Source organism: Salvelinus sp. IW2-2015, linkage group LG10, assembly GCF_002910315.2.
Source record: "Salvelinus sp. IW2-2015 linkage group LG10, ASM291031v2, whole genome shotgun sequence".
NCBI classification, from domain to species: Eukaryota; Metazoa; Chordata; class Actinopteri; order Salmoniformes; family Salmonidae; genus Salvelinus; species Salvelinus sp. IW2-2015.
This window is the reverse complement of record NC_036850.1, coordinates 17,085,876-17,101,409: the sequence shown is the minus strand read 5'-3', so window position 1 is coordinate 17,101,409 and position 15,534 is coordinate 17,085,876. Positions and strand designations below refer to the sequence as shown.

The following is a 15,534-nucleotide window of genomic DNA, read 5'->3' as shown; positions in this document are numbered from 1 at the left end:
CAACTGCTCCGCCCACAACCGTAAGGCTCTCCAGAGAGTAGTGAGGTCTGCACAACGCATCACCGGTGGCAAACTACCTGCCTTCCAGGACACCTACACCACCCGATGTCACAGGACAACAACCACCCGAGCCACTGCCTGTTCACCCCGCTATCATCCAGAAGGCGAGGTCAGTACAGGTGCATCAAAGCAGGGACCGAGAGACTGAAAAACAGCTTCTATCTCAAGGCCATCAGACTGTTAAACAGCCACCACTAACATTTAGTGGCTGCTGCCAACATACTGACTCAACTCCAGCCACTTTAATAATGGGAATTGATGGAAAATTATGTAAAAATGTATCACTAGCCACTTTAAACAATGCCACTTTATATGTTTACATACCCTACATTACTCATCTCATCTGTATATACTGTACTCTATACCATCTACTGCATCTTGCCTCGTTCTGTACCATCACTCATTCATATATCTTTATGTACATATTCTTTATCCCTTTACACTTGTGTGTGTAAGGTAGTAGTTGTGGAATTGTTAGGTTAGATTACTCGTTGGTTATTACTGCATTGTCGGAACTAGAAGCACAAGCATTTCGCTACACTCGCATTAACATCTGCTAACCATGTGTATGTGACAAATAAAATTTGAAGTGGTTCTATATTTTTCATATGATGCCCATTATATTAGAAAAGTTTTAAAATAAAGTGCCAGTCATGACTTTCCCAATGTTGTAATTTGACAGACAAACAGTCTGTGTGCTTCAGTTCCTGACATGCCACTATATATAATCTAAAACTATTTACACAATATTGCAACCAAGACAAATCACAAGTCGGTTCTGAATGATTATGTACCACATAATACGGTGATATAAAGTTAGACAATTAACATTTAAGTATGATTATCTGAAACATCAGTCAACAACAGTTCAAATGCAAAAAGCAAACCACATCTATTAACATATTATGGTTCCTGATGATACTTCATAATTCATGTAGGGAGTTTCTATATGAAACCAAAGTATAAGACAACAGGTGAAACGTGCATAAAAGTAAAATCACCATATTATTCAGTGTGCAAATTGAGCATATAATTCTGGAAACTGACTGAGGAATGAGTGCAACAATCTTTACCTACAGATATGTGAAGAGATTCATGTTGAATGTAGCCGTATAATATTTTGCAGGTTTGTAATGATAATAATGACCTGCATGTTGTATTGCTGAAGATATGCTAAGGTGCAGGGCAGGCTGTGCTATTATTACCATAGTCATTTATACCGCCATGGATTTAAAATACATGTCGAGACATGCAAAAAAAAAAATTGTGGTTTTCAACCCAGTTAGCCAGTTGTGCACGCCTGCACTTTCTCCCATAAACTAACTTCGTTATAACGCGGGCAAGCGTACTAGCTACATACTATTGTTTTCCCGAAATTACGCAAATTGGCTAGAGTGCGTGCACTAATGAGGATACGGAAACCTTGCACAAGTCCAGCCCATATATACCTTAGTGGCCCAGCTCGCTAATGTTAGTTACCAACCGCGAGGTTTATTGCAGCACCCGGGTTGTTAATAATCACCCATTTTGACCGTTTTAGTCGAAACCTGTCCACCACAACGAAAAAGGCAGCGATAACTTATTGCTAATGTCATGAAGATGTGTCCGACAATTTATAGTAAACAATATTAGCTCTTGGTACCAGGAAAATCACGAAAAACTGTAAAAAGTGTCAACGCCAATCACAAAGGTTGACATGTTTACGGTTATGAAAATGGGCGAAGGAGGCAACACACTCAGTAGCTGCAAGTTAGTAATGAGCTGGCTAATTCAATATCTGGGCTAGCTAGCTAGATGTAGCCACACTATAATGGAAAAACATATGGAGTTGGCTCAACTAATGTTTGTTAACTAAGCTAGCAATCAAAGTAGCACAATGCTAGCTAATGGTCCTCCTTACCAGATGGAATTCTTTATTTTGAGCTGCAACGCACTGGCCTCAGTCCCTTGCAGTCCAGGAACTAGGGATGGTAAGGTGCTTATTCCAGAGCCCAGCTTCGGGTGCTGATCATGTTGTTGTTGATCCTCAGTCATCACGATGAGATTCAGGATGGGAGGAAGGGGATCTTTAACATGCAGGCCTCAACCTGGACCTCGAGAAAGCAGTTATTTTCCTACTGTACATTACGGACCCACCCGTTCTCATTTGCGATATACGTGGCCTCAGTTCGAAGGTAGAAACTGTGCCGGGAAAACATGGTTGGACAGTTAATTTCGAACACCATGCACAGACATGTATATAAAAAAAAAATAAAAAAAAGTACAGAGGAATACAAAATGCACGCTTTCACCAGGATTCTGTCGCAGCCTTTTGGGACGACCCGTGCGTTTGCAAACACTAGTGGTGGAAGTGTTTGTGATGCTAACTAGTATTCTGCTAGCAACACGAACAGTGACGTCACTTTGTATGTTAATGACGAAACCTTCTAAATAAAAGCCCGCATTTCAAAACTTTGCAATGTGGATAACTCATTCAAAAGATGTTTACTCTTAAAACATTTTTGTTGTCTCTACTAACCAAATATGTGTCGTTTTGGAGGGGGACTGTGTCGCACGGCCTACTCTGCTGGCTTTTCACGCCGTCTCCTCCATAGCAATATACTGTAATAGATTGTACATAGGAAACATATTGGCTTGTAGAGAGAACTTTTCTATCTGTCTCAGCTAAAGTGGGATGGGAAATACTCAGTAGGGTCTCTATTAACCAAATATGGTTAGTTTTGGAGTGGGACTGTGTTGTACATACACAGGAAGTAACTCAGTAGGGTCTCTATTAACCAAATATGGTTAGTTTTGGAGTGGGACTGTGTTGTACATACACAGGAAGTAGGGGTGCTGCAGCACCCACTGAAAAATTTGAATACTATTTAATTACAATTTTAAAATCACAAAAAGTAGTGCACTGGGCCTTTACTATTAGTATTAGGGAACAATGAAGCCTTGATTATATATATATTTTTTCCACAAACGTTTTTTTCCTGTCCTTGTTCTCTCTCTCTACAAGCCAATATGTATCCCATGAACTGTCTATTACAGTATATTGCATTGGTGGCTATGTAGGAGTGAAAAGCCTGCAGCAGGCCGTGCGACACAGTCCCCCTCRAAAATTACACCCTACTGAGTATTTCCAACCCCACTTTAGCTGAGACAGGTATAAAAGATCTCTCTACAAGCCAATAAGTATCCCACCGTGTATTGAGTTGCAGTGAAAGGAGTGGGTGAAGTAAGGTGTCACCATTTCTTTAAATATAGCCAAAAGAATAGCTTTCAACATACCAGTACTTGTACAAACGTTCAAAATAAATGCTGGTGTAAATACAAAATACGTTAAAAAAAATCTATATTCACAGTTTAGCATGTCTTTGCAGGGGAACTCTTATTTTGAAGAAAAGAATGCGCGATCGTTCTGCCAGCATAATATCCAAGTGCTAGGAGAACGGTAATGTGATGCTGCTGCTCCTGCTGCTGTCAAGCATCGGCGGCGCAGGCGCCGCGTACACTAGTGAAGAATTACGTGCTTTTTTAAAACTTTTTTTTTTTACACAGCGGTGGTGAGCAACCAAGTACTGTGTGCCTAATGGCAACATTTGGCTTAAATGCCCACAGTAAAAATGCTTTATAAAAATGTATGAATGAGCAGTACTATGGACGTGGTCTTCAATAATCCAATGAGTTTGTAAGATAACAGTTAGACATTTCTATTTCATTTAAATGCAATTATTTACAATCAATGGTAAACACATGAATATGTCAATGGCATTATGCTCCATGTGTAGACATGTAGCGAATATGTTAGCCTTAGTAAAGACTGTCCCCCTACACATTTGCACATTTCAGCTTTTCACATTTTATGTTTAGCAAATAACTCAAATTAATGTGTTCGTTAGTCCACAATGGGCCCTAACATCATATTTTTGCTAAATGTCTCAAAGTCAAGATTGTGGAAAACAGCGACACAGCAAAAGTGCGTGTTCCCCCGCCTTTGGTTGCACAGCAGAAAAAAACATTTAGCCACGACTTGTTGCTATGCAACCGCAACGCCACCCGCCAGATTCAGCACAACAAAATGTCTGAAAGAAGAATCCATGACGTGAGTCAATGTATTGTTTCAAACAACTAGCTACAGTATTATACTGCTAAACGTTAACATACCCATTCACAAGTTAAATACAAGAATAACTAACTAGCTATAGCCACCTTTATGTGTCCTAGCTATATCGCTGTTTAAGATCTAAATTAGCTAACTGCTAGCTAGATAGTTAGCATGCTAGCTAAAACTATATTATACGCAGCCTGACTTTCAACGAAAGCGTTGTTCCTTTGAAATGTTATATGCCTGTTGACTAAAATAACCAACAACTACTATATTTGTAATTAGCAACCTAACTTACTACATTTGTTTATTTAGACCAAAAGATCCATGTCATCCAAGGCAGAAAGGTCTCAAGGAGGAAAATCTGTGAGACGTCCAGCCTCTGTCCCCTCAAAGAAACCATCCACGTTAGACCTACTTGCTAAAGAGGAGGAATACAAGTAAGGTTCCTTGCCCAAACATCGGTACCCATTGCCAAACACCTATTGAGTCAATGTAGACTGTATCATATGAGATGCTGTAACCAGATGGCTATAGCAATAAAATAAATAATATTTCTCCCATTCCAGACGTATAAATGCAGAGCTGGAGGCAAAAACAGCCGAACTAGTAAGGCAAGCAGAACAGGTTATGGTAAGTGGTTTAAGCTAGCTACCTGACCAATTGACACTCTTCAAAACAACATAAAACATTCATTTTTAGACATATTTGTTTTATTTAAACATTCTTTTTTTTCAGAGTGACCAAAATGAAGTCTTGTCAAAGCCAATCTCTTTCCACCTTGATGTTGACATTGAGGAGGAGGATTTCAAGTAATAAAATATTGCATTGCTTTAAACGTATAGCATTTCAGTGTAGTAGACTGGATAAGAATATATGAGAACAGCCTATAATACAAATGTATTTGTCTTTAGGAATGTGAACATGCTAGAATCTTCAGTTATGAAGCCCACTACTAAGGTGCAGTATTCAATTCAGTTTGATAGGTAAAATGTAACATCTTAGAGACGCAAAGGTAATGCAATCAGTTAGTAAAACTGGGGAGGAATCTCAATTTCATTTCCTTGATTCCTCCGTCCTCTCCCCTCACTGCCTTTTCAAAACCCATTGAATGAGAAGGTCAGAGGGGAGGGACCTCTGACCTTCTCATCCAATGGGTCTTGAGAAGAAGGCGAGGAATCAAGGAAATGCAATTGAAATTCTCCCTAAATCATATTTCCATTGCTCAGGTAATGCCAAAGAAAAGGGTCACATCAAAATCCAATTCACAAAACAGACCTGGAAACCAGAGAAAAGCACAGTAAGAATGTTATCCTTATCACAAACGTTCACACAAATATCTATTGGAAACATTGGAAGATTGTGAAAGGTTATGGCTTAATGAGTGTCCAGCATTGTGGATATCAGTTCCTTATGTTTGACTTTTTCAATTTTTTGTTTGAGTTGTATTTTGTTTATTTGTTATTTTATTTCAGAACAACAAAGGCAGCTGCAATTGAGGATGTTGCGGTTCTTGAAGATTTTGTGGATTTTTCCTTGGCTAAAACAATACGTAACATTGAGGGGAAGCTGGATGATGGAGATACTCATGACAATCTTATGGAAGATATCATGCCCAGTGTTGGGGATGAGATGGGATCAGGTGAATTCTGATTTCATTTATTACACTTTCTGTGGCTTTCTCACACATTCACATCTAGAGCACAAGAATGGATCTTTGCAAAAACATAACAAAGTTATTTATCAGAGTTCCAGAATATCAATTGTTTCAGCCTTCTTAGTTTGAGCTTCTCGCATATCCTTAAAATGATATAATCTCGGATATCCTAAAAATTATATCATTCTTTATGTAACTATAGTATAATATTTTTTGTGTGTGCTGTGTTTTAGATGCTCAAATCCGTTTTCTCAAAGCAAAACTTTGTGTAATGCAAGAAGAATTTAACCGGCTATCATATGAGTGCAACAAAAAGGTAATGATAGAAATATGAGAGATGGAAATTAGCTATATTTTTGAGTAAAATGTAACATTGAAACAAGTATAAAACATTTATTTGTTCTAGGATGATGCAAACAGTAGTTTAAGCACCAACATTAAGGAGGTGGAGGAGGATCGAGCTAGACTACAGAAGACCACAAACATTCAGCAAACCCAGATAGAGAAACACAGAGCTTTAGCGGAGGAGTCAAACAGAAAAGGTGATGGGCTCCAGCAACAAGTAACTGCTCTACAGAAGGTGGGTGTCGAGGATAAAACAGTTATTACATTGATTCTCTTTCTAGTTAGTCATTTTGGTAATATTAAACAGCACATATTGTAACCATGAAAGTCCATGAACAGTGACTGAGAGAAACCTAGACGTGTGTAGACAGCAGTTGAGATAGCTGTTAATGTCTTATTGCTGAATGGGGAGGGGGACGTTATACAGCTTAGACAAGGTTGTTAATGAAGGATGAAATCAACGCCTCAGCAGGGGAATGCCTGGCATGGTCTCATTAACATGATCAGCCTGTAAGGTGAACCTCTCCTGCAGCTGGCGATAGTGCGGCGCTCATGTGACAGATATCTTTGGAATTCAGAGAAATCCCACAGCGACATTTCCCTCGCCTTGACTAGGGGTGGAGTAAAACATGGTTGTATAATATTTCCCACTGGGAGGGATCACAACAGAGACATACACTGAATGTACAAAACATTAGGAACACCTTCCTAATATTGAGTTGCACCCCCTTTTGCCATCAGAATCGCCTCAATTCGTCGGGGCATGGACTCTACAAGGTGTCGAAAGCGTTCCACAGGGATGCTGGCCCATGTTGATTCCAATGCTTCCCACAGTTGTGTCAAGGTGGCTGGATATACATTGGCTAGTGGACCATTTCACCTGGATTCACCTGGTATTTTTGTGTTGTATTTATTATGAATCCACATTAGCTGTTGCCAAGGCAGCAGCTACTATTCCTGGGGTCCAAACACACCAAAGCACCTACATTACATATAAAACAAAAGATAAAACAGTGAACTATGTTTGTACTGAATGTGCTAAAGATAAAACAGTACATCATATAACATCCCTAGACCACCACATATCCACAACACAAAATGTTCAATACCACCATACAACAATATCACAATGTGTGCGTTGCATGTGTCTGTACCTTTGTGTGTCTCTTCACAGTCCCCGTTGCTCCATAAGGTGTATTTTGACATGCTTTTTAAATCTGATTCTACTGTTTGCATCAGTTATCTGATGTGGAATTGAGTTCCATGTAGTCATGGCTCTATGTAGTACTGTGCACCTCCCATAGTCTGTTCTGGACTTGGGGACAGTGAAGAGACCTCTGGTGGCATGAGTGTCTGAGCTGTGTGCTAGTATTTTAAACGGACAGCTTGGTACATTGAGGTTGTCAAAACCTCTTACAAAAACAACTAATGATGAAGTCAATCTCTCTTCCACTTTGAGCCATGAGAGATTGACATGCATGTCATTAATGATTGCTTTCCGTGTACTTTTAAGGACCAGCCGTGCTGTCCTGTTCTGAGCCAACTACAATATTACCAAGTCCCTCTTTGTGCCCCCCCCCCCATCTTAGCTACTGTTGTATCAATATGTTTTGACCATGACAGTTTAGTCACCTCAACTTGCTCAATTTCCACATTATTCATTCGGAGACGTTGAGGTTTAGGGTTTAGTGAATGATTTGTCCCAAATACAATGTTTTGGAAATATTTAGGACTAGCTTATTCCTTGTTACCCATTCTGAAACTAACTGCAGCTCTTTAAGTGTTGCAGACATTTCAGTCGCTGTAGTAGCTGACGTGTATAGTGTTGAGTCATCCGCATACTTAGACACACTGGCCTTACTCAAAGCCAGTGGCATGTCGTTAGTAAAGTTTGAAAAAAAGCAAGGGACCTGGTCAGTGTCATGGAAAGAGCAGGCGTTCCAAAATGTTTTGTACACTTCGTGTATGTCCACTCACAAAGAAAAGAAGAATGAATGGTTGATGGCTTCCTATTGCTTAGTCACAACAATTATCAGTTTAAATTAACTATTAGCATTTCATTTCTGAAATATAAAGTTAATAAGTAACTGTGATGACAGTCCGTTTTTGTAGATATCTAACCAAATATTACCATTATCATTACAGTGCTTTTGAAAATGTGTGTTGGTGCGCTATAAAAACATTACACAAAATGCTTTTACTGAATTAGCTTGTCCCCCTCTGTGTTTAACAAAGGAAATCGAGGGTTTGAAGAGAGCACAAAAACAGGCAGCAACCAATCACAGTGCCATAGAGGTAAGACTGAACAGAGCCTTGGAGGAAGTTGAGAGGTCCAAGACACAACTGACCAAGATCAAGCAGATGAGCAAGGTATATTAAACCACACCACCAGTGCATTTAGTGATCACATCAATCATAATTTACACTGTAAATTGTATTGATAGATAGTACCATGCTATTAGTATAGTTCAGAGTTTGGTATTCAAATTTGGCTTCTGTCACTTGTTGCATAACCCGGGTTAAATAGACTTGTTTTATGTCTATCCTTTCCAAAAGGACACAGCAGACCAGGAGCATAAAAAAATAGAAACATTTAAAGCTGAAAACAAGAAGCTGGAAAAGCAAAAAGCTGAACTGATAGTGGGTTTTAAAAAACAGCTCAAATTGATTGATATACTGAAAAGGCAAAAAGTAAGTCTTCATATTAAATGCAAGTAATTAATACAAGGCAGTATCATTATTGATATTTCTCCTTATCAAACTGACATATTTTTCCTCTTGCTTGAGCAGATGCATTTTGAAGCTGCCAAGATGTTGTCATTTACAGAAGAGGAATTCATGAAAGCTCTTGACTGGGGGAAATCATAAAGCAATACTGAAAAATGTATGTAATACAATCGTGCTTGCCTTGAATGTATTCTTATGGTTAGCTACAACATTAATTATGTGGCCTTTGACATTGTGTGGAAGTTATGTGTATGTATGCATTGTTCATTTATACAGAATATATTTGTAATGCAGTTGGATTTTAAAAGTTTAACATTTTATTACAATAATGGGTTAAATCAATTTAAACTGTAGTTGCATCATTACCTAATAAAGGAAATTGTGTTTTTTTTAAATTACCAAATGACTTCAACTGAAAATTGCTGCACCTCCATGATAGGATTTATGGTGTTGTGATATGCAGCTAGTGGGATACAAATTAGTCATTGCAACTTAATACATTTGAGTACACCATCGCCATAAGAAATCCACCATTTGATACACCAGACAGCATCTACCCAATAATGCCATCTAGTGGTGTAGTATAGAAAGTGGTTATTCATCATCTCCCCAGCCCTCTTCATCAAAGATGTCAGCCTGGCGCTTTTGGAAATTGCTTCTGAAGTCCTCATCAAAGTGTTCAAGGTCATCTTCCCAGAATATGCCCTTAACATTTGAGAATAACAGTCAGTTTCAAAAGTGGAATCTTGCTGGAGCAACATTGCATCAAAAGTTGTTTTTTTTAAAGATTTTGGACAGCCAATGACCAGAGTTTAAAGAAAACACTTGCAGTAGAACTAAAAACTAAGACAACCTCCTCTCCTTTACCTTAGGTAGATAGCCCAGTAGTTTTGTGGCATGGAGTTTGAGAAGTCTACCTTTCCTCCTCAATGATCTGTCGACGCAATGTCTCCCTCTTCTGTTCCATTGCTCTTTCTTCAGCCTCACGTTCCTTGGGAAGAGAGATCAAACTTTACATTCAACAAATGTTCCTTAAGGTACCTACCTCTGAGGCAGACAAAACAGTGTTAAACAGAAAAGCTTCAGTTACAATAACACCACTTTGATGTTGATAAAGAGTGCACAAGTGGTTTCATGATTAGAGCAATATACTGTACCTTGTCAGCCAGGTACTGCTGGCTCCTGTCCTCCAGCAGTTTCTCCACAGCCCTCTTGTGCTCAAGCTGCTTCATGCGAAGTTTCTGCGCATTCATCTGCTCTATGCGGTCGTCCTCAGCAAACTTGGCCATCATCATCTGCCTGCTGCTGCCTCTCCATTTCAATCTTAGTGAGCTAGAAGACATTCCTCAACAGCCATCAATATTGTTGTAATAATTTCTCACTTTGTACACAAAAAAAGACTAGAACATATTCTTAAATATGAACATAGCCAAGTGTTTTGCAAATTAAGTGACTTTTCTCCCTCTTACCATCTGGTGAAGGTGTTCTTTTGCCTGCCCTCGTTCTGACTTTCTCCATTCTGCTCTTCTCCTTAGCTGCTGGTAACCGGCAAATTCCAGGATGCGTCTGCTCTTAGCCTCCATCTTCTCCCGCTCCATCAGTCTCCACTCAGTCTGCTGGCTCTTGAACTCCTCTATGTACCTTTGAGTGGCTGTTATCTTTTCCAGTCTTAACTGCCTCTCCCTGCAAAAAAGGTAATTCGATTTCATTATATACTGATTACTTGATCAAGCAGGAAACTTAACCAAATTGTGAAAACAGACTGCCACTGTCKACTCACATTTGATCCTCCTCATAGATCTGCCTGATGATTTCGTCAACCATGAGTTTCTCCTTGAGGAACTCCTCATAAGCCTCCTGTCTCTTGTGCTCTTTCTCCTCCAGCTGCTGTTCCAGCTCCTGCTGGTACTGCACCACCTCCTCGTAGCGCTTATGGTCTTGCTTCTCCTGCTCCACAGAGGCCCGCTCATGCTCGCTCTTCATCTTACGAGCAATATCAGCCTCCAGACGCTAATGTCAGAGAAAAATATGTATTCACAAAAAGCACAACCAACAAGTGTTTTGGTTCAAGTCTCAGATGTCCCTTCTACCCCGGGAAAGCCTGGCTTGCTTAGCACTAACAGCTAGGTCAGGGGTTTTCAAAGTGGGGTCATTTTAATAAATATTACTAGCACCCACAGAATCAACCAATTTTAGACAAGGGATCTGTGTAAGTTGAGGGTGCAATATAATATAATATCATGAATCGCTATTGATGTTCTTAATAAATCCTCTACGGGATCGTTGTCCCTATACTGGGACGGTTGAGCTAACGTGCGCTAATGTGATTAGCATGACGTTGTAAGTTACAGAAAACTTTCCAGGACATAAACATGTCTTATATGGGCAGAAAGCTTAAATTCTTGTTAATCTAACTGCATTGTCCAATTTACAGTAGCCATTACAGTGAAAAAATACCATGCTATTTGAGGAGTGCACAACAACTTATCACAGCAAATGGTTTGATACATTCACATCTGAAAGGTAAATAATGTACTTACATTCAGTCTTGCTCTGATTTGTCATCCTGAAGGTCTCAGAGATCAAATGTATCATGGTTTTGATAATAAAATACATTTTTATATTCAAATGTAGGAACTGGGTTCTACTGTTTGAAGTTTGAACCCCTGCTGTCTCTGGCTCTACACCCACCCCGCCCGGCCATCTAGATGTGTGAAAGTTAGTGTATAAGCTAATGATCCATCATGTATGACATTTCTGGGAGTGTGTAAACTTAAATGTTGTATGTTCTCTATAGTTATGTACTTGAAATGTATCAATTGACCAATTCGGCACATTTGGGCAGACTTGATACAAAATACTGTGCAGTATTGCAATGCTACACTGGATCAATCTGAAACTTTGCACACACACTGCTGCCATCTAGTGGCCAAATTCTAAATTCCATCAGCGCATGTTTTTTGTTTGTATTATCTTTTAACAGATCGAATGTGTTGTATTCTCCTACATTAATTTCACATTCCCACAAACTTCAAAGTGTTAACTTTTCAAATGGTATCAATAATATGCATATCCTTGCTTCAGGTCCTGAGCTACAAGTAGTTAGATTTGGGTATGTCATTTTTGGCGAAAATTGAAAAAGGTCAGATCCTTAAGAGGTTCCAGATGCACGTGTGCCTGGGAGGCACAGGGATATAGTATCCACAGTGCTCCATCAATGATCAATTTGTTCAACTGGATTCTTCTTGCATTCCTCAAATGTTGTTTTGAACATAATGCACTGTAATTTAAGCTTTACAACTGAAATATTCTCTCTGCCTCAAGGCAAAATGTGTAGAATTGCAGGAAATTTACTCTAAAATGGCAACATTTTATCTGATGCCAAAAGAGTCTTAAATGTTATTTCCCAGTGACCGAGACTTGTGCACTGCAGTTATAGTAAAACTGCTTGTATCCTGTTTGTTTTTTTAATCGCACTGTAAAGTAGGAGTTGTGTTCTGATATTCTGAGGAGGCTATCACAAAAGTGGTCCCCGACGCAAACAAGTTTGAAGTTTGGGAACCTCAGAGCTAGCTAGGTAAATTAACTAAAGTTAGCTAACGTCGTTAACCATCGAATAGCTAGATCATTTTCATGGAAAACATAATCGACAACCAAGTTATTTACCATCATTGCGTGGAGCTGTTGCAAGCCTCTCGTTGATTTGTATGTTTCACCAGGCAAAAATTTTATAATCACTTTGCTCCATTTGTTTTGCTTCCAGTCGTCTTGGTAACATCGTGCCTTTTGTGCCTAACAATAAACTTGAATGTAATTGGTTAAAAAGTCTGCTTGGTCCTCCTGTCTTCCCTAACGTTACAGGTACTGTGCAGAATCAGTTAAATTATTGACACAATAGTTAATCACAAACATCAGACAACATATCACCCACCTACCCATCCACACACAAGTCCCAATTCTCTCCCATGCTATGACACCCCCTCCAAACTATCTAAATACAATATAGTTTGTACAATGGATATCTATGTATTTTGTAGTTTAATTAAAAAAAGGACAATAATAGGATTACCCCGGTCTAATTAACTCTGAATACTTTTCAAAAATAATTTGTCCAATTGGCAGGTCCTTAAGGGTGGGCCTGATATTACTTGATTTCAGATTACTGGTATATAAAAAGTTATAATTTGATCGATGCTGGGGACAGAGGTATTGTCAGTAAAGCTGTCAAAGTATTATATTACAATGCCTTAAAGTATTCACACTCCTTGAATTACTCCAAATTTTGTTGTACAGCCTAAATTTAATATAGATTACATTTCGATTTTTTTGTCACTGGCCTACACACATAAAAGTTGAAATGTTTTTCGAAATGTTTACAAATTAATGAAAATTTTTAAACTGAAATGTCTTGAGTCAATAAGTATTCAAATCCTTTGTTATGGCAAGACGAAACAAGTTCAGGAGTAAAAATATGCTTAACAAGTCACAAATTGCATGGACTCACTCTGTTTGCCATAATAATGTTTAAACATGATTTTTTTTAAATCACTACCATATCTCTGTAGCCCACACATCCAATTATCAGCAAGCCCCGAGAAAACTGAGGATGGATCAGCAACATTGTAGTTACTCCACAATACTAACCTAATTGACATGCATCCTGTTTGCAACAAGGCACTAAAGTAATAGAACAAAAAATGTGGTAAAGCAATTAACTTTCCTTCTCAATGCAAAGTGTTATGTTTCGGGCAAATCCAATACAACACTTTACTGAGTACCACTCTCCATATTTTCAAGAACAGTGGCTGTATCATGATATGGGTATGCTTGTAATTGTTAAGGACTGGGGAGTTTTTCAAGATAGAAAAGGAATGGAGCTAAGCACGGACAAAATTCTAGAGGAAAACCTGCTTCAGTCTGCTTTCCCCCAGACACTGGAAGATTAATTCACCTTTCAGCAGGACAATAATATTAAACACAAAGCCAGATTTACACTGGAGTGAATGTTCCTGAGTGGCTGAGTTAACAGTTTTGACAAATCTACTTGAAAATCTATGGCAAGACCTGAAATTGGTTGTCTAGAAATGATCAACAACCAATTTGACAGAGCTTGAAGAATTTAGAAAATAAAAATGGGCAAATGTTGCACAATCCAGGTGAGGAAAGCTCTTAAGAGACTTACCCGGAAAGACAGCTGCAATCACTGCCAAATGTGCTTCTACAAAGTATTGACTCAGGGGTGTGAATTAGATATCTGTATTTCATTTAATACATTTACAAAAAATGTTTTCACTGTCATTATGGGGTATTGTGTGTATGATGAGTGAGAATATTGTTTTTAATCCATTTTGAATTCAGGCTGTAAAATAAAACAAATGAGGAATACATCAAGGGGTATACTTTCTGAAGGTATATGTCCTTGAAGCCTGAAAAATGATGGGGTCATGATATCACTTGATTTCAGGTGATCCAAAGGCCATTTAAAAAAAATCCTTTTCACAATGATGCAGGGACCATAAAACAAACTCAGAAGCCTGTAATTTTCTTTTTATCTTGCCTTTACAGAAAGGTTATTCAACTCTTACTCTGAGGTCCGGAGCCTGCTGGTTTTCTGTTCTGATAATTAATTGCTCCCAGGTCTAAATCAGTCCCTGATTAGAGGGGAACAATGAAAAAATGCAGTGGTACTGGCATCAACATCCAGAATTGACTTTGAAGGTTTTACAGGATTTGCATATGCATAGCAGTCAAAAGGGAGACAATCTTTGAGTTTCACTTTTCAAAGTCTCTTGCTCCTTGGTTGAAACTGTCATATACTGTCAGCCATTCTATAAAGCTTGTTCCCATTGAGCATCATTAGCTGACATTTGGAACACTTGCAAACAAATACAGATAGAAATGACTGGGGGTGGGGGCTGTGCATACGTGAGGTGTTCTCACTTCACAAGGTGGCATTGCTCCTCGAGGTGCCCTGAAATTTGACAGAATTGTGCCTCCCTCTGAGACCTCATCCATAAATCTTCAAAACGACTTAGCCTGAGGTGACAACGGAGTATTGTTTTTGGGCCTACTGTGCCCCGCCAGTAAAGGAGATGCTGAAATAATATCTGAAAGAATTTAGTCTCTGCTCTCATTGTTTTGTTTTTGTTAAATTTCCCTCAAGAAAGTAAATAAAGATTGAACAGTGACATACAGTCTGGAGGATTCCACAAAGGAAACAGATAAATCTAGGTTTTAGTTTACTACTACTGTAGTGGTGTACCCTTTCTGCACTGTCACGTCCTCCAATACTGGTACAGTACAATCCATTGATCACAAGACAAACTATCAGGCAATTCTGGTGAATTAATGTTACACACAGGATATAATAAACAGAATAATTAGACATTATTACTTCCCCATTCTTGTCTATTTTAAGGACGCAAGAAAACAGTCTAGCTTCACTGCTTGGGATAATTCTGTATGTATTATCTGCACATGCTGGCCAAGAGCGACACCTTTGCTGTCACCTGTCAAAAAAATTAAATCCATCTATAGCTTGTTTACACATCAACTCATGTCACCCTTTTCCCTCAAGCTTTTTGCATCCTCAACCTCCCCATCAGCTGAAAATGTACCAAACACAAGATGGCACAATGATCACATTCATAGC

At 38.8% G+C, this 15,534-nt stretch overlaps 1 protein-coding gene and 2 pseudogenes across 3 annotated transcripts; 1 reads left to right on the top strand and 2 right to left on the bottom strand.

Annotated features, from left to right (window-relative positions):
• Window positions 1–2,411, bottom strand: part of LOC111969122 (DNA-binding protein RFX7-like) — a 50,364-nt pseudogene extending 47,953 nt beyond the window's left edge.
• A 1,630-nt stretch (window positions 2,412–4,041) lies between these two features.
• Window positions 4,042–10,507, top strand: LOC111969401 (testis-expressed protein 9). Of its 3 annotated transcripts, XM_023995521.2 has the most exons (13): window positions 4,064–4,150; window positions 4,469–4,593; window positions 4,723–4,786; window positions 4,892–4,965; window positions 5,068–5,113; window positions 5,383–5,453; window positions 5,629–5,795; window positions 6,044–6,126; window positions 6,217–6,390; window positions 8,391–8,525; window positions 8,712–8,846; window positions 8,946–9,039; window positions 10,418–10,507. In XM_023995521.2, exons 1-12 carry the CDS (start codon window positions 4,127–4,129, stop codon window positions 9,021–9,023), a joined length of 1,176 nt encoding a protein of 391 aa, XP_023851289.1. In that variant the 5' UTR covers window positions 4,064–4,126; the 3' UTR covers window positions 9,024–9,039; window positions 10,418–10,507. The 3 variants fall into 3 exon arrangements, with proteins under 3 accessions (XP_023851288.1, XP_023851289.1, XP_070301525.1); XM_023995520.2 differs by lacking the exon at window positions 10,418–10,507 and having other exon boundaries at window positions 4,042–4,150; window positions 8,946–9,156; XM_070445424.1 differs by lacking the exon at window positions 8,712–8,846.
• Window positions 9,380–12,665, bottom strand: LOC111969402 (meiosis-specific nuclear structural protein 1-like; annotated as a pseudogene).
• Between the last annotated feature and the right edge of the window lie 2,869 nt (window positions 12,666–15,534).